This window comes from Littorina saxatilis, linkage group LG2 (genome assembly GCF_037325665.1).
Source record: "Littorina saxatilis isolate snail1 linkage group LG2, US_GU_Lsax_2.0, whole genome shotgun sequence".
NCBI lineage: Eukaryota > Metazoa > Mollusca > Gastropoda > Littorinimorpha > Littorinidae > Littorina > Littorina saxatilis.
The window spans coordinates 23294001-23313222 of NC_090246.1; the positions used below are offsets into that span (position 1 = coordinate 23294001).

The following is a 19222-nucleotide window of genomic DNA, read 5'->3' on the forward strand; positions in this document are numbered from 1 at the left end:
ATATAATTCTGCTCAGTTTCCAAAATGGTATTTCTTCAGATTCGGGGAGGAATCGATCTTGGTTGTGATAAACTCTGGTCATTCCCTAACAGCAAATTAAGCAGTTGAAATATATATCAGGCATATGGGAATTGTCCGCCAAAAGGCAAATTTTCCGCCGAAATATTATTTTGTTCCGCCGAAAAAGCAAAAGTGCATGTCCTCCAACAAAATAAACGGGGGAGGCAAAAATGGTTCTAAAAACTGAATTTAATGGCAAACTTGGAGCTCAGATGACACCAAATTGCACCATTTGGGTTCTTTGGAGAGAAAAAAAACCGAGGGAGCATGCCCCCGGACCCCCCTAGTAAGGCTAGGCGCTTCGCGCCGTCGACATTGCTATTACATTTGTACTTACAAATGTTCAACACTTTTTCACTTTTTTCAATTCCCATGCCTGATATATAAAAGCATGCAGAAGTTATTTCTTAAAACCTGTCTAACAAAATAATAGTTGATAGTTTGGACCGATCAGCAGTTTCAATTCCGTTGTTATCTAGTTTCAACCAGTACTGAGCTGATCTCTGAGGTCTATATCTTTCACAAATTTAAAATCTTTAACAGGTGTCACTCTCATTGTGTAAATACAGTGTATTACTTTTTCAGGTGCTATTAACATTAAGCCTTATTTGTACGCAGAAAAGGTCAGTGTTATCCCAGCTTTGAATATGCATGTGCTTATGAACATCTTATTTATAACAAGGTTCTTCCCCAAAACCACTCAAACATTCTTTTCACATGGAATGTTATCCACTGTGCAGATTTATAATAGCAGCAGTGTCACCTGCAGTGGTGGTTCCCTCCTTACTGAGCCTTTCAGAGCGGGGCTACGGGCTGGACAAGGGGGTACCAACACTGGTCATCGCTGCGGCCAGTTTGGACGACGTTCTGGCCATCACCGGCTTTGGGGTGCTGCTTGGCATCACTTTTTCAAAAGGTCAGTGATAATTTGGGAAATGATGGGAGGAATAGTCTTGCAGAAGAGGAGAAAAAATCCAACAGCTTTTATCTGCTTTGAAAAATGCGCAACCATCAGGACTGAATAAAACATGATGAGGAACAGAAATCATGACTCCTGACATGGGAGAGTCGAAGAAGAAAACTGCTCGACGATAAAAATTCATTTATTTATTCATTTAGCATTTTCGAGCAAATCATAATGGGAGTACATGTATCTAAATTACAACACAGGGAATGTCCCTTGTATGGTCCAATTCGCGAAAAAAACCTTTCCCAATATGGCCGTTTACAGTGTACACCTTTAAGTAGTTGATAATACCTGTTTTGCTGTCTTTGCAGGAGATTTGGCGTGGAATCTATTCAAGGGCCCTTTGGAGGCGATCGTTGGAGTAACTGTTGGTATAGTCTTGGGTGTTATACTGTGGTACTTCCCCCAGAAAAAAAGTGTAAGTATTCATCTGTTTCGTCAAAATTGCATAAGGTAAAATTGTGTTTTTGTCAATATTTTTAAAATGAGTTTTGGAAAAGTAAAATATGTGTTTTTGTGTCAGTATGTTGTTTTTTAATCGGACACTCAATGCGCTGTCAACTACCTTTCTTGGTAGTCTTTCCCTTTTAATTCTGTTTGATTTGATTTACCATAATGGCTTCTGAACTGGAATCTGTAGCTTTCCTTCCAATGCCTTTCACTTGAGAATGGGTGATCACAGGAGACGATGCTACTTGTTTCCAGTTGGCAGAGTTGATTGTTTTCATTTGCTTGAACATGTGAACAACTTTTTTCATCCCAGAATAGTCAAGCTTGAAGAGAATGGAATTGGTGTTTATAAAAAGAATATTGATTCGCCATGCTGAATGATCAAAACATGAATGAGTGACACTTTTACAGCAGTGTATGATTTCATTATCTTCTTTTGTGTCCAGAAACACAACCGGATTTATTAAAGGCAGGCTATGTTGACCTTTGATAGGCAAGACATGTCGGACAGGAAACATCTGTGTAGTTTTCTCTTTTTTATATTTAGTCAAGTTTTGACTAAATATTTTAACATCGAGGGGGAATCGAAACGAGGGTCGTGGTGTATGTGTGTGTGTGTGTGCGTGTGTGTGTGTGTGTAGAGCGATTCAGACTAAACTACTGGACCGATCTTTATGAAATTTGACATGAGAGTTCCTGGGTATGAAATCCCCATACGTTTTTTTCATTTTTTTGATAAATGTCTTTGATGACGTCATATCCGGCTTTTCGTGAAAGTTGAGGCGGCACTGTCACGCCCTCATTTTTCAACCAAATTGGTTGAAATTTTGGTCAAGTAATCTTCGACGAAGCCCGGGGTTCGGTATTGCATTTCAGCTTGGTGGCTTAAAAATTAATTAATGACTTTGGTCATTAAAAATCGGAAAATTGTAAAAAAAAATAAAAATTTATAAAACGATCCAAATTTACGTTTATCTTATTCTCCATCATTTGCTGATTCCAAAAACATATAAATATGTTATATTCGGATTAAAAACAAGCTCTGAAAATTAAATATATAAAAATTATTATCAAAATTAAATTGTCCAAATCAATTTAAAAACACTTTCATCTTATTCCTTGTCGGTTCCTGATTCCAAAAACATATAGATATGATATGTTTGGATTAAAAAACACGCTCAGAAAGTTAAAACAAAGAGAGGTACAGAAAAGCGTGCTATCCTTCTTAGCGCAACTACTACCCCGCTCTTCTTGTCAATTTCACTGCCTTTGCCATGAGCGGTGGACTGACGATGCTACGAGCATACGGTCTTGCTGAAAAATGGCAGCTACTTGACTAAATATTGTATTTTCGCCTTACGCGACTTGTTTATACTGTGCAGAAACACCAGGTGTTGTTCCGCTCAGCAATGGTGGTGGGAGCAGGAATGCTTAGTCTGTTTGGCAGCAAGCGAGTTGGCTGGTCAGGGGCAGGACCACTGGCCGTTCTCACTCTGGCCTTCGTGGCAGCCTACAGGTGGCGACAAGAAATGCCAAAAGGGCAGAAAGTAAGGCAAATGATTAACGTACAGTAAAACAACTTTTGTATCCCCTTAGAGACATTTGGACGTGGTGCAGTAATCACAATCAAATAAAGCAAAAGAAATGTTATGGATATAAAAAGTATTATGTCATAAGAATAACAGTTGAGATCTTTGCATGTACAATATAAGATGTTTGGTGGCTTGTTGACAGACCAGCTTTTTTGTTGGTCCAAGGGGACCATATTGTCTTTTGTTTCATCTTTATCGACCAAGGCCGAGGGCCGCGGTTGATAAATATGAGACAAAAGGCGATATGCTCCCCGAGGACCAACAACAAAATGCTGGTCTGACGACAAGCCACCAAACATCGTTTTTGTCATCATTTTGGTTGTGCAACAAAATGCACAATAACCCACAGGGAGACGAATTTTTAGAATCCAACTCCGGGCCACAAAGCATCGTCACAGTAGCTCGAGATAACACGTCAACCTTGTATGTGACGTCAAACGTAGCTTGTTGACGCTTTTCTTCCAGTCTGAAAATGTACAGAGCTGCGATCATACGTGTGAGTTCAGTAAGTGTTGAGCATATTTCTTTTCTTTTTAAGTGTTTATGACTTTTCGTTGTGGATTTTGCAAACCTGAAAGCTCAAACCCATTCACCACCTCGATTTATTGCATGGGGAACATGAGATTTATTTCCCAGGTGTTTGTGAATGAAAACTCATGAAAATGATGACAAACAGAATTGTGATGGACATTAAAGGTATTGTCATCATTTTCACGAGTTTTCATTCACAAACACCTGGTAAATAAATCTCATGTTCTCCATGCAATAACTGGGTTTGAGCTTTCATGTGAAACGTGGATTGTCAAAGTAAAAGCCAATCAGGCTGATTGTTTGATGTGTGGAACCATCGTGGCTTTGGATTTGTGTTTCCGAGGACAACGATTGTAAGCATTCACTCTCAAAGACCCAATCAATGTTGATAATTACCGCGGCGACTCATGGTCAATTTGCAACTTATCTCTGTAATCGCAAAATCCACAACGAAAAGTCATAAACACTTAAAAGAAAAGAAATATGCTCAACACTTACTGAATTCACAGGTATGATCGCAGCTCTGTACATTTTCAGACTGGAAGAAAAGCGTCAACAAGCTACGTTTGACGTCACTTACAAGTTTGACGTTTTATCTCGTGCTACTGTGACGATGCTTTGTGGCCCGGAGTTGGATTCTAAAAATTCGTCTCCCTGTGGGTTATTGTGCATTTTGTTGCACAACCAAAATGATGACAAAAACGATGTTTGGTGGCTTGTTGTCAGACCAGCATTTTTTGGTTGGTCCTCGGGGAGCATATCGCCTTTTGTCTCATATTTATCAACCGCGGCCTTCGGCCTTGGTCGATAAAGATGAAACAAAAGACGATATGGTCCCCTTGGACCAACAAAAAAGCTGGTCTGTCAACAAGCCACCAAACATCTTATATTATCTCATAAGAATAACAGTTGAGATCTTTGCATGTACAAACAGATTTGTTATGAACATAAAAAGTATTATATGTATCTCATAAGAATAACAGTTGAGATTTTTGTTATACATGTACATACATGTGTTGTTTTGCTCTTGCAGGATTGTTACTTTACAAATGAAAGTTATTACTTGATATTCTCATTTTTCGGAGGGTCGGAGAGTGTTTCCTGGCAGGAGGAAGAATGCGCTATTTGAAATATGCCTGCCTTTCTTAATTTCTAACATGTGATTAACTTATTGGATTTTAGAGCTTTTAGTTTTCTCTTGTAGTCATACATGATAGAAAGCAACAGCCCCCCGCGGGTTAGGGGGAAGAATTTACCCGATGCTCCCCAGCATGTCGTAAGAGGCGACTAACGGATTCTGTTTCTCTTTTTACCCTTGTTAAGTGTTTCTTGTATAGAAAATAGTCAATTTTTGAAAAGATTTTGGTCAAGCAGTATATGTAAGAAATGTTAAGTCCTTTGTACTGGAAACTTGCATTCTCCCAGTAAGGTAATACATTGTACTACGTTGCAAGCCCCTGGAGCAAATTTTAGATTAGTGCTTTTGTGAACAAGAAACAATTGACAAGTGGCTCTATCCCATCTCCCCCCCCCCCCCCCCCCCTTTCCCCGTCGCGATATAACCTTCGTGGTTGAAAACGACGTTAAACACCAAATAAAGAAAGAAAGAAAGAAACAAGATGATTCTGGCTGAAAAGCGTCTTGAATCAGGAGACAAAGAACATTGCCGAGTTATAGCATTATCAAGGGAAATGGTGTGCGTGCGTGTGTGCGTGCTAGCGTGGGTGTGTGGGTGTTTTCCATAATGAAGGTGGATATCTGCATTTGATTGTGTGACTGTATAAATGTTGCTGCCACTGTTGTTTCATGTGTGCTGAATTGGTTGTTGCTGTTTTGCAGAATCCTATGGAAGATATTGTGGGGGTTTTGTGGATGATTTTCCAGCCCCTGTTGTTCGGCTTGATAGGTGCTGCAGTGCAAATAGACCGTCTGAGTGCTGAAACTGTCGGTCAGTGATTTTTGTTGTCACTCAAAGTTCCTCCTTGCAGGGCCTAGCATTGGACGCAAAACGGCGTATTTGCTCTAACCCATTTTTAATTTTTTTAAAATTTTTAGTCTTGTAAAAAAGGAATTAATCGGGAATTCACGAATTTTAAGGATTTTTTAGTTTTTATACGCCCAACTCACTTTTTCCAATGCTAGACCCTGTCCTTGTGAATGTATCAGTACTTGGAAAGATTGTCAATTTTTAAATTGAGCACATAATAGTTAGCACTGTGAGGCATAATTAATCATCCAGTGCATTGCTTTTCAAATTCGTATCATAGAATGCTTGTAATTCAGAGACAACATTACGGTAGCAACGTACATTAGAGCTTATGCATGATGGTTAAAGGAACTCCTGCTGAAGATGATAATTCAAGTACTTCAAAGTTGTCACGTGAGAAAAAAAACAGGTTTTAGAAGCACCCCTTGTTCATGTTTTGCCACATTGCACAGAATGCATTCTTGTTTGCAGGGGAGGGTATAGCCGTGTTGTGCATTGGACTGACAGTGCGATGTTTGGTAGCTTTCCTGGCTGTCTTTGGGACAAATTTCAACATGAAGGAACGACTCTTTATCCCTCTTGCCTGGCTTCCAAAAGCTACTGTACAGGTGATTGAAATTAATTGATATGCATGTCTTGTAGAATGTTTGTCTTCTCTTATTTTTCTGTTTTTCATTTAAAAAAAAGTCTCGTTCTGTACCCTCTTCTTCTGGCTATTTGTCTCTGGTTGTGTCACTATCACCATCTTCTCTGTCTCTCCCCAAGCCTCCATGTGTTTTTGTCATTTACTCCTTTATTATCTGTCTTTTCTGCTGCCATTTCAGTTTGAGAATGTGATATTTAAAGTGTTTCTCTCCGATCATACTCTTTCTATCAAACAACTCAAAAACATAATGCATTATCTGCAGTAATAATAAAAAACGCTCGCGCTGGACCCGAGTACTCTTCAGACATTCACACACACACACACACACACACACACACACACACACACACACACACACACTCTCTCTCTCCCTCACTCCTTCTCTCTCTCCCTCTCTCTCTCTCTCTCTCTCACACACACACACACACACACACACACACACACACACACACACACACACACACACACACACACACACTACCACATCTCCATTCTAAAACACGTCACGTTCCAAATCAAAAGACGACATTCTATTTTCTTACGTCACTATTCTTGGTTTACGGTACCATTCGGCGGCTTTGCTACGAGTATGGCATAGTCTTGGTTTGCCGAGACCTTGCACCGTTCTATCAGACTGCCTGGCTGGCTGTTGCACCGCAAATTCCTCCCACCGCCAAGTCTTTTTTTGTGGTTTATTTCGCATTTAGGTCCCAGGTAACATTTTGAAGTTTTAATACGATCAATCGGACCTATTATCAAGTTAGTGTATCAACTTTTGAACGAACTGCGCCCAGTAGTTTCCCAGCAATAAGCTGTTAAGTCGAGACACACACACACAGACAATTAAAGTCTGCTGGACCCTTGTACTAGCGTACTCGGGGATAATGCATTATCTGCAGTAATAAAAATTGTATGTCGAGATGTACTGTTTAGTAAGTCCATTTCTGGTGCCTGTGTGCATAGGATCCTAGCATATTTCACTGCTGGTAAACATTATGTTGCTTTCCTGTATGTAGGCTGCTATTGGAGCCATTGCATATGACACTGCAAGAGAGAGAGGTGACAAAGATCTCATGGTGCTTGGAGAAAAGGTAAGTTCATGCAGGGCTTTGAAGGTATTTGGAAATAAGTTGCTAGATGCAGAACATTGGTCGGTATTTTTTTTAAAAAAATTTTTTTTACTTTTATCTTTTCTTGCGTGTGTATGTGTGTGTGTGTGCGTTGTGTGTGTGAGTGTGCATGTATGTACGTGCCTTAATAAAATCTATAAATTGTTCACGGCTAGGATATCCTATCAACTTGCAGCACTAGATGTTCATTGATTGGTAAGTTGGTTGGTTGATCAGTTGGTAAGCTGGCTCAAATTGTTTTACACCAAGTTTCACATTGAATGAAAATATTCATCTTTGATTTTTCTCGGAGCACTTTCTGCACTTAAGATTATCTAGCAATAGCTGCTACATCTACTTGCATCTTTTACTCCAGGAACTACTCTTTTTACTTCTTAGTCATTGACTTTTTGTACATTCATCTATGGGCGTATGGGATTGCCTGGTCCAGCAAAGTCTTGTAAACTCTTGTAACAATTTTCTATAATTCTCTGAGGTTGTTCTTACCAGGTGTTAGTGCTTGCGGTGTTAGTCATTTTGATCACGGCACCCATAGGGGCACTTGCCATTTTCTTCGCTGGACCCCGTCTACTCAAGAAAACTCCGCGCGAGTATTCCATTGAAGTGGAGGAGGCGTCACCAGCATTGGAGAACGGGAAATCAGCGGAAAAGGAGGAGGAGGAAAAAAGACCTGATTCGAAAAGACTGCTTGCTCAACCGGACGATACTTGTGTTTGATTGTTGAGGAGATACTGGACGTAGTGTTGTGACTCCTTTCTGAAAGTGACTCTCCGGCGTTTTCTCGACAACACTGAAGATTGGGTTGGTTGTGGTGTCAAGGAGTTGCCAGCAGTCCAGGAAACAGCATGGTTTTGAGGTCAGCTGCTCTTTTAATGTGCATCTTTGAGCACTTTGAGCAGTCTTTCAAGAAGATGCGCCTCTTATCTGTTGTGCCTGCCATTCTTTTTGGATGGCATTCTGTAAAACTGACAGACTGACTTTATCAGATGATCTCCTTTTTATCTGCACTTTGGAGAATGATAAGCAATGCTTTTGAGTCAACAGTTCTTTAATTGTCTTGGTTCAAGTCTGTAGTGCTTCATGCAAATGTCTTCTACATGGACAGCAACTCACCTACTTGTTAATCTGTGTAGCAATGTACGTATTCTGTGGTTTCTTTTCTGTATCACTGTACCCACCCCTGCATTTTTTGTTTTCATTTCAGGCAGCCATGCATGCATCTCATAAACCTTTGTAAAATCAAAATTTATGTTCACTTACTTTAACCTTGCTCTTCCACTCATGTCTGGGTGTGTTTGAATGGCTTACAAGTGTGTGTGTGTGGGTGTGTGTTTGTGCAGGTGTGTGTAAGTGTGTTGGTTGGTGTGTGTTTGTGTTTCAACAGAGAGAGCGGGAGAGGGCTAGAGAAAGAAAGTTTTTGAATAACTATATCTGAGGATAATGTTCATATTCAGTTGAACTGAATTTCTGGATCTATTTTAATTTGTCTTTTTGTGTAACCCTGCCAGGAAACAAAACTGTTAATATGATTCATTGCTATGCCTTTACCAGCAAAGTGTATGGCTGAAAAAACTAAGGTAGCATTTAAAACAAAAGCAAACAAAACAAGACCTTAATTATATATGACCATGTTGAATTGTTGTACGGCAGATACAAAAATTGCAGCAAATTGGTATGATTTACAATAGTATGTGGTGATGGTGATAAAAATGTGTGTTCAACTGATGATTAAAGCAAACATGCAATTATGCTGCAATAGTGCTTATTTCTTCCTTTTCATCTTATTTTCTAAAGGTGTCTGTGTTTGTATTCAAAGTTTGCAAATGTTGCAACAGTCCTTATTTTTATGCTCCATAATTTGTTCAGGAACTGTCCTGCATTGAAAGTGATCACGGTTACCACATAACAGACAACTGGTATATGTTTAAAGCAAGTATCAGAATTACATTTATCCTGAAAACATGGATTGCAACACACAAACAAAAAGCTGTCTTGTAAGGCATGCATATTATCACACACACACACACACACACACACACACACACATGTACACACACACACAAAATCAGAACTTCATTTTGTAAGTTTATTCTCTGAACAATCAGAACAAAATTTTAAGGTAATGGTAGAGGCTAGTGTTTGAACATTTGACTTGTCTACGTTGACTAATGTACATAGAAAATTTTGGAGAATTATCACTGAAGAATTATCATCAGTGAATTACATGTAGCTAGTTCAGGATCAATGGCAAATTGTCTACATTTCGGTCTGAGCTATAATTATAGCATCTTGGTGAATTATCATTTGGTGAATTTTTGTAAGAGAAAGCCTCTACATGTATTTAGCTAACAGTAGGAGACTCTTGATTTGGGGCGATACCTATCAGTATGCACCCTGTAATTGTCCGTTTTTGTGTGTGCATTTGGTCAAGTTTTGACTGCCGTAAATGTTTTAACATAGACTGGGAATCGAGACAAGGGTGGTGGTGTGTGTATGTGTGTGTGTGTGTGTGCGTGTAGAGCGATTCCCAGAAAACCTAGACCGATCTTCATGAAACTTTACATGAGAGTTCCTGCAAATGATATCCCCAGACTTTTTTTCATTTTTTTTTTGGATAAATGTCTTTGATGACATAATCTGGCTTTTTGTGAAAGTTGAGGCGACACTGTCACACCCTCATTTTTTATCAAATTGATTGACATTTTGGTCAAGCAATATTGAAAGTAAGCTCAGAAAGTTAAAAAGAATAAAGAAAAGCGCGCTTTCTTGTGTAGTGCTCTACGCTACTGCGCTATACTGGCTTGTCACTTTAATCAGCGGCCGGTGCAGTACATTCAGTTTCATTCTGTGAGTTCGACAGATTGACTAAATGTATTAATTTAGCTTCACACGACATTTTTATACTTACTATAAGTCGTGACACACAGAGACTTTTGCAATCAAATGTGTTTCATATTTGTACTGTGAAACACACCTTTTAAGATCTAGAAAAGAAGAACGTTATTAAAATAAAATAAAATGGAGGTAAATTTACAGACATTATGAACAGAAAAAAATAGGGTCTTAAAATGGGGGAGGGTTTTTTCAATTATTGTCAGCAAGGGTGCGTTTACCTGAATTCAGTCAGACTCTGGTGTTTAAGGAAAGTCTTGACAGAAATAAGCCCATCACAGAAACCAAACCCAGACAAATCTTCAAGGACCCCCCAAAATGCTATCATGCCTTTTATTGTTTTATTCTGTTTAAGCCCTGCAATAGTTGTTATCCAAGCATCTCACTGGGAAATTAGACCTGACCCCCACCCCACACCCTGCTCCGTGCACTTTTGTAATTTTTGAAAACTTTCTGATGCGCATACTGTACGTGTTCATGCAGATGATGTGTGTTTTTACACTTACCTTAAATGCTGGTAGTTGAACAGTCATCCTTCTAATGTCAAGCTTTCCTCCAAAATTTCATTCTCAGTATGTATGTGTACAAGTTTCCCTCATCCAGGTGTCTGCTCACTTTTTTATTTTCATTATCTCAGCACTCGATTGACAGGTTTCGGTCAGCCATGACTTGATGAAGACTTTTTAGTGTAGCGTTGATTCTTAGGCTGACAGATAGACATAATTGTTTTGATATTGTCTTCCGTGACTTTTTGTTTTGCTATTTTTATGCATGCATGTGTTCGTGTTTTTCCAAACCCAAGATTTGCTTTTAATATAGGATATTTATCATGCGCATGCATGCACATCAAGGAGTGTCTGCACAAAGTTGACTCCGGTAATTCCTTGGCCCTTTGCTATCACTGATAGAATAGCAGCAAACTGGTTTCAAAACCGATGTGTTACAGATTGAGCTGTCTCCGCGCCCCTTACGCTTTGGCATTTTTATCAGAATGTTAATTTTGCATAACTTGGATGTTGCCAGAAAACTCCCAAGATCAACTTTGTTCATGTACATTATCATTATTCAAAGAATTAAAGTAACTTTGCCTGCAGTTCTTGACCAGGAGTCAATGTGTGCTTTTAATTGTCTGATATATGATATCTGAACCATCTTTCAAGTTTCAAGAGATAAATACTTAATCGATGAGATACTTAATTACTCCAATTGCATGCGTTCTTGATCTTCTTTTATTTTGTCATTCATACACACTTTCATCCTAAAAAGAACACTGTGTTTGTGTGTTGGGGGCAAGATGGAGGGCATAGTTTAGATTGAAGGGGTGATTGGCTGTTTGTGTGATTGTATTTTTATTTTTTATTTCACTCATATAAAACACTTGAACTGAGGGTGTCATGTCACACAGTAAGGTGTCCTTGATCCAAGTCAGATTGTCAAATCACCCCCTTGCATCTGTTCACCGTCCATGGTATGTGCAAATAGGTTTCTTCAGTTCTGAGGAATTCCGGGGCTTCTTTTGCCAATGGATTCTTGTCAGGAGAGTACTGTTTTCCTGGAAAATATGCAAAAAATGCCAGTATTTTTGTCACAGAAATACAAAACCTGCATATTTTTTGTTGTTGTTGTAAAAGCAGGAGTTAAGCATATTACTTTCAATATCTTCTGCTCACACTGAAATGTGTTTTTCTCTGTAGACAAATCTTAAAGTCATTGTTTGTTGCAGAACCTTTCACTTTTATTTGTACATTACAGGATTATGAATTAGGCTGGTCATTTGTACTTATGAAGTCCAGCCAGTGGTTTGATTGGACAGGCAATGGAAGGCAAATAAGGAGCCTGTACTAAACTCCATTTTACAACATTGGACTTTCTTCATGATTTTGAATGATGAACAGTGGAAAGAGCCGGAGTGGCACAGTGGTTAAAGCGTTTGCCTCTCATGCTGTATGTCGTGTGTTCGATCCACACCCAGTGTGAATATTGCGAATACCCATTTACGACCGCTCTCCGGTTCACCCAGCTGGAAATGGGTACCTGACCCTATTCATGTTAGGGGAAGGCAAAGGCAGCAAGGAGAGGAGATGGGCACCGCCCTCATAATACTTGAAAAGTTGAGATCTCAAAACTTCTCGCTCCCCTGCTGGTTTTGGGGCTTCCTTTACCTTTTTTTTTATAGTGGAAACTTCCTTGTTCTAGGCTCCTTTATGCGTTCTTCTGTTTTTCAACTTGAAAGATCAGACAATAAAACTCATATCAACCTTTGTGTTTTCTTCTGTTCTTTTGCAGTGTCTCCAGCTTGCAGTGCTGTCCATCCTGCTGACGGCACCAACAGGGGCAGGGTTGATCGCCATCACTGGTCCCTTCTTCCTCACCCGCACACCAGACGCTGATCGACTGCGACGAAAGTCCGAGCTTAGTGTGGACGATGACCATGGATCCCTTGCGCTTCTCCAGGACATCGAAAACAACGATCATAGGGGTGGTGGTAGTTTGGACGATGCTGGCACCATTTCCAAAGGAGTTGAAACGGATGAGGTTTTCCTTGCAGATGCCTGCGTTGATGGCGTAGGTTTTGGAAGAACAGCGTCTTCACAACCTGCAGGCAAAAACAAAATGGGCAATGACTCTCAGAATAGCAAGGAGCAAGGCCGTTTTGAAGTCACACAATTTTAGTGATTTTGTCAGTCTGCTCTGAAGGAGACAAATGAAAGACTTTTGAGTTCTTAACACTCTTATAGGGTGCTCTAGTGAAGATTGAGAGTGATGGTGACTGCATTTGAAATTGAAATCCAAAACAGATAGACTGCTAATGTACCAAAATGTGTGTGTGTGTGTGTGTGTGTGTGTGTGTGTGTGTGTATGTGTGTGTGTGTGTGTGTGTGTGTGTTTGTGTGTGTGTGTGTGTGTGTGTGTGTGTGTGTGTGTGTGAATAAGAACTTGATAGTGTAAAATATGCTTGCAGCTGTTAATCTTTCAAGTTAACTTTTGAATTTTGCAAGAACAGAAAGCCAAATTGATACCTTAGGAAAAGTACCTCTCAACACGGCTTAATACCTGTACTATCGGAGTCTTTATTTCACAAGAAACTGAAGTATTGACTGATATTTGTTAACAGTAAAACTGATCCCTGTGCTCTTAGTAAGTATGTACTATGTAAAGCTTGGCAATCTTGAAAAATGTAGTTTTATGGAACACTATAGGATGTTGGCCACAGTGATATTGTTAAGAGCGTTGACTGGAATTCATTGTAATAGTTTTACATTTTAATGGTTTTATCCCACATATCATATGTTGAGTGCGTGTTCGTGTGTGCCTGTTCGTGCATGTGCATTTGTGCATATGTGTGATCCAAAAGAGAGAGAAATAGAGAATGTCAAAATGAAATACTGACGTAAAAATCAGGTATTGGTATTTATTGTTATGCCCTACAGGCAAACATGTTGTCTAAAAGATACTCTTAGAACATTTGCATTTTTATGTTTTAAAAAATCCAAAGTTTGATGCTCACTGTTTCAGGTTTAAATGTGATATTAATACTGTATTATGGTGTAATTTAGAAATCCGTAAATCTTTGTTGATATTTTTGCAGTAGTTTTCTGTCCGAGGTCTGTTTTTACAGAGGTGACATTTTATCCATTTAACTTTTAGCAGCATACATAAGTGCTTGCTTTAATCAGCATATGTTTGTGCCATTTATCATTGTAGTTTGGTTGTTGGTTAAGTCGTGATATACTGTGTCTGTGTGTCACTGTGGCCTTTAACACTATTGTGACTAGCACTGCCACGGCGTTAACGTCCTGCCTGCCCAAGCTTGCCACCAAGAAACTTCCCAAAAATCAGTAACTGTAAAGAAATCTGTCTAGCAAGCTTGAATTAAGTCCAATCACCACCAAATTTTGTGTACTAATTCAAAAATGGATGCCCAGTTCAGTCGTGCTATTTATAAGTTTGTCACGCGATTTGTTTTAGCAAAGGAGGGTGAAAGGGGGGTGAAAGGGGTATAATTTGTGTTTTTTAACGTTTTTTTGTGTGTGTTTTATTTTCCACTGCTTTTTTAAAAAGTTATTTTTTAACAGAAAGCATTATAAATAATGTTATAACCAAACAAGGTGTAAAACCTATGAATTAGCTGAAATATTGTTAACATTGTACACAGAAATAAGGAGACAGTACAAAGAAAAAAACAAGCAAATCACGCATTCACTCACAGCATCCTGACTCAAATGAAACAAAACTGTAACACTCACCAAATGATGTCTAGGTAATCCATATTGAATATAAGTCACATTTTCACAACAAAGTACCAACTGTACACCTATGAACAATTCCAAAAGGATTTGAAGGCTCCAGCCATCCATTGTTATCAGTACTGCCACGCCCCCATAGCTCCTGCGCGATTCCGAGATACATGTTCGTCTAGCAGTATCACCCCCTACCACGTGTAGTTGCCGACTCGTACTAGCAACAACGGGACTGTTTCTTCCTCAATATCACTGCTATTATCGCTTTCTTGAGGCTAAAACGACACGATGTATCATGATCTACAGGATCCTCAAGATCCAACATCCGGAGAATCTCCTCCCGTGACAAGGCTCGCCTTCGATTCATTTTTTTTGTTCGAAAACACCACGCAAATCTGCACTAATTTGATCAAGCCGGAAGAGAAAACCACGTGTATCAAGGGAAACAACTCAATTTATTGCAATCTTCAAAAACCGGGAAGCAATCACGAGTCTTGTACCTTGTGTGACTGGTAGTGGTACTGAAAAATGCGCGTCCCGTCCATGGGCGTGTCAGCGCGGTTACTGATTTATCAGTGTCCCGTCGCGAAAGTGTTAAAGGAATGTAAGCTTTTGAATAAACATTGTTATAATGTTTTGTCTGCAAATTCCAGTGAACTTATTGTTGTTTATTTGATGTTTTTTGAGTATTTAACCTTACTTTACTACATAAGTGCTTATGCGTAACAAAACATGGTATGCCATTTGGACCTTTTGTCTTCATAGTTTCAAATACACTTTTTGAGATCACAGCTATAGATGCAGATGTACTTTCTTGTTGTCACATACAGATTAATTTGCATTTTGAAGTGCTGTTATACTTTTAGGAAGATGAATTCCAGTTTTCCCCACAAAATAATGTAATCTCTTGAAATCCCAAGGAAACAAGCTGTTTTAAGCTTGAAAATTACAAATAATGCAGAGAACAGTTATCAATTGTGTGTGTTAAAGAAGACTCGTATCTGAACGACTGTCTCCACAAAGGAGGGCATTGTGATTTTGTTGACAAAGGACCATTAGATTGTGTCTCACTTCAATAAATAAACAGTCTCATTTCAATGCCTATCTTGTCTGTGTGTGTGTGTGCGTGCGTGCGTGCATTTTTTTAAATGGTGTTCAAACTTATACATGTATTGTTTACCAGACACAAATATAAATATATACACCGGCACGGTTGGCCTAGTGGTAAGGCGTCCGCCCCGTGATCGGGAGGTCGTGGGTTCGAACCCCGGCCGGGTCATACCTAAGACTTTAAAATTGGCAATCTAGTGGCTGCTCCGCCTGGCGTCTGGCATTATGGGGTTGGTGCTAGGACTGGTTGGTCCGGTGTCAGAATAATGTGACTGGGTGAGACATGAAGCCTGTGCTGCGACTTCTGTCTTGTGTGTGGCGCACGTTAAATGTCAAAGCAGCACCGCCCTGATATGGCCCTTCGTGGTCGGCTGGGCGTTAAGCAAGCAAACAAACAAACAAACAAACAAACAAATATATTAGTACAGTGGAACCCGCCTTTTCAGACCTCCACAAATCTGAAAATCAGGTCTTAAAAAGGAGTAAGTCTTAATATGGGGATAATTTTACAGACGTTAAGAACAGAAAGTCTGAGAAAACAAGGTCTGAAAAAGGAGGGAATCTTAAGTTGGGGGCTCTTACAAGAGGGGTTCCACAGTATGTAATTGCCAAAAATTAAAATAAACTTGTCCTTTTGTGTGAAAGTTCTTGGTTTGAGTTGTCATTTGCTTTCCGTCTGGCTGTAGCTGTCATGATTATTTTGTTCCTGCCACTTTGTCTTTGTTGCTTTGAAGACATTTTTATGTTTACAGTGGAACCCGCTTTTAAGACCTCCAAAAATTAGATGTACAGTTGTTTATGAACAAAAATTTGAAAAAAATAGAGTTTTAAAAAATCGGGGGGGGGGGGGGGGGGTCTTAAAAGAGGTTTTTTCTGTATTAGCTTTTAAAATTAGGTATATTTGTTGTGAGAGAAAACTGTAGATGAGACAAAATGACCCTTTATGGAAGCTGGTGTTGACAAGAACACTTGATCAATAAAGTTGATAAACAAATGGACACAAAAAGACTTAATTGGTCAATCAATCAGAGGGCAGAAAACAACGGTGGCCTATTAAAAAAAATGTATGGATGTGCACTCTCGTGGGAAGGAACTCGCATTGCAAGAACTACTCTATGTCAGTACCTACATGGAGTCTATTATCTTGGTGTGTATTTTCTCATGTTTATTTGCGGTGCTTTATTTGTGGGTTTTTTTTTCTCCCCCTTTTGTTGTGACATTGTGGACATTAATAAACCCGAGTTAGTGACAATGATTAAGATGTCAGCAGTTTCAACAGTGAAAGAAGCTAGGCAGTTTGACTAAATGTAAAAAAGAAACATGAAAAGAGAGTAAGGAAAAGAAAACACTGGACTTCGTTGCTATGCTGCGCGATGAACCAGATTCGCAAAACAAAAGAAAAAGTCAAGAAATGAACATACAAAAGTGAACAATTCTAACCATACTCATTAATAAGTAAATGTGGTCAGTGAACGGACGATTAAAAATACATTTGAAGTAGCAAAGACAACCACGTACACACGTATACTCTCTCTCTCTCTCTCTCTCTCTCTCTCTCTCTCTCTCTCTCTCTCTCTCTCTTAAACTTTCGCATTCTCTCTCTCTCTCTCTCTCTCTCTCTCTCTCTCCTGCCTCCACCCCCCCCTCTCTCTCTCTCTCTCTCTCTCTCTCTCTGTACTCACCCAAGGGGTGGAATGGCATTTTCCTTGTCGAAACTGATGTTCGACAATTGGTTTTGGTTTGAAATAAGATCGAGGATAAAACTTCTCTCATGACTCTCAAGTCCCTCTTGTACAAAATTCAAGTTGGCAACCATGCAACTTCTTTTTACACCGACGTCCTGCTGTAACGTGTGAACAGCTTTCTAACCACACCTGAGAACACTCCCGAGATGTCGCTGTCTTCCCATCAGATTGCGAAGTCCTTGTGTCACCAAGAAGCAAGATTGTATTTTACGCCCAGCGCTCTGCGTCGGGACAGAACACAGCCCCCCCCCCCCCCCCCCCTCGCTCTCTTTCCTCCTCCTCAAACTAACAAAATCCCTCCCTGTACGCTCACTGGTGGAAGAGCTAGGCCAGATGACAGTTGACGGTCACATGATGTATGTGACAGGAGAACCAGTCAAGAACGGCTTGCACGACTGTCGTCTTCACGTTTAAGATTGTGGTCCCCTGACCATCGTATACCACAACAGCAATGACCATATTACTTTTTAAAGTGAGATTTAAACATATAAATAAGATAAGTCCTTGTTAAGTTAGCTTAAAAAATATAAATACAATATGATGAAAAAAAAGAGAAGAAAACATTTGAATTGTCCAAAATGTAGCCTACTGTTTTGAGCCACGAACACCACGAAATATCGGTCACGTTCTCAAATTTGATCAACATGTAAGATCAGCCGGGCGGTTTAGTTTCTTTCCATGGGCACGCCTGAAGGCTTTTAGACTAAATGGATTTTCAAAAGTTCTCCTAATGGGCAGGATATACCTGCGCAGTTTTACCGGCACAGACGACGCACGGCCTATTATTTATGCCGCGATAGGGATTATGACGAGTACTTGGCCTGTTTTCCTTTCATGCAACGTGTAGCGGGCTGGGATAATCTGCAGTGCGTCGTCGGTCCTGCTGAAGTTACATATAATATATATATGTGTGAGCGGAGCCCCTAACAAAGAGCCAATGGCAGAAGTCGTTGACAGCAATTTCAATAGCCCTGTGCTGAGGACTTTACACGGAAGAAGGGCGCCACTGAAATTTCGAGCGATGGGACTAATACAGCCATTTTCAGTTGTTAGCATGAAGAGCACTAGGCCTATCTATTAGGGGCTCCGCTCACATATGTAACTTCAGCAGGACCGACAACGCACTGCAGATTATCCCAGCCCGCTACACGTTGCATGAAAGGAAAACAGGCCAAGTACTCGTCATAATCCCTATCGCCGCATAAATAATAGGCAGTGCGTCCGCTGTGCCGCTGAAACTGCGCAGGTATATTCTGCCCATTACATCACCTTGTCACCGCAAGTCTCGTCAAGCCAAGCCTCGGGCATTTTCAGCGGCAGCGAACGCAAAGTGAAGGGACGTAAGCTGACGCCGGTTAACCGTGTTGTGACACTTGCAATGAATCATTATGGTCGCAACAGAAACATGACAAACTTGTGTCGAATGCCTGTTCTACATTAATTTGTTAATTATTTGAACTTAATTTATGCTATGGGGGGGTTGTTGTTTTCTTTTTCGTTTTTTTTTCTTCTCGTTTTGTTGGGGTTTTTTTCAATTGTAGGAAAGGGGTTGCGCTTATTACTGTCATTTTCACTACCATAATCCTACCTTTTTAAAATCTTTTGTGTACACTCTTCAAAAAAAGTTAAGAATCAGTTGAAAAAACGGATCTAATTATAAAAAATTGCCAAAAAATTAAACATCGACATAATAATTAAAAGATTAATGTGTTTGAATTAACAAATAAACAATGAGTCTTGACCTAGAATTTGTTTGGCAGGCAGAGTTATTTCCCTTTGTGGGACTTCTCAAAAGCTGCTGCATTTTGGAAGAAAAAGGGTGTTTTTTTATAGCCCCATGAAATTTGCGGAACGCATGCCAGGGCAAAAGG

General features: G+C 39.7%; 1 protein-coding gene and 1 long non-coding RNA gene across 8 annotated transcripts in view; one reads left to right on the top strand and one right to left on the bottom strand.

Moving 5' to 3' along the window:
* LOC138958521 (sodium/hydrogen exchanger 9B2-like) overlaps positions 1 to 15594 on the top strand; it is a 27948-nt gene extending 12354 nt beyond the window's left edge. For 6 of the 7 annotated variants that reach the window (XM_070329708.1, XM_070329706.1, XM_070329707.1 and 3 more), the window contains 7 exons: positions 801 to 976; positions 1339 to 1445; positions 2860 to 3024; positions 5440 to 5548; positions 6059 to 6195; positions 7250 to 7324; positions 12542 to 15594. In XM_070329708.1, coding sequence (XP_070185809.1) covers positions 801 to 976; positions 1339 to 1445; positions 2860 to 3024; positions 5440 to 5548; positions 6059 to 6195; positions 7250 to 7324; positions 12542 to 12928 — 1156 coding nt within the window. In that variant the 3' untranslated portion in view covers positions 12929 to 15594. Of the gene's footprint in view, positions 1 to 800; positions 977 to 1338; positions 1446 to 2859; positions 3025 to 5439; positions 5549 to 6058; positions 6196 to 7249; positions 7325 to 7852; positions 9128 to 12541 lie in introns of those variants that run through there. The other variant, XM_070329712.1, reaches the window with a different exon arrangement.
* Positions 9446 to 17519, bottom strand: LOC138958527 (uncharacterized). Its single transcript, XR_011453428.1, has 3 exons — positions 17289 to 17519; positions 12514 to 12851; positions 9446 to 11807 (listed from the first exon to the last, which is right to left on the bottom strand). It is a non-coding gene; the product is annotated as an uncharacterized lncRNA (long non-coding RNA).
* Between the last annotated feature and the right edge of the window lie 1703 nt (positions 17520 to 19222).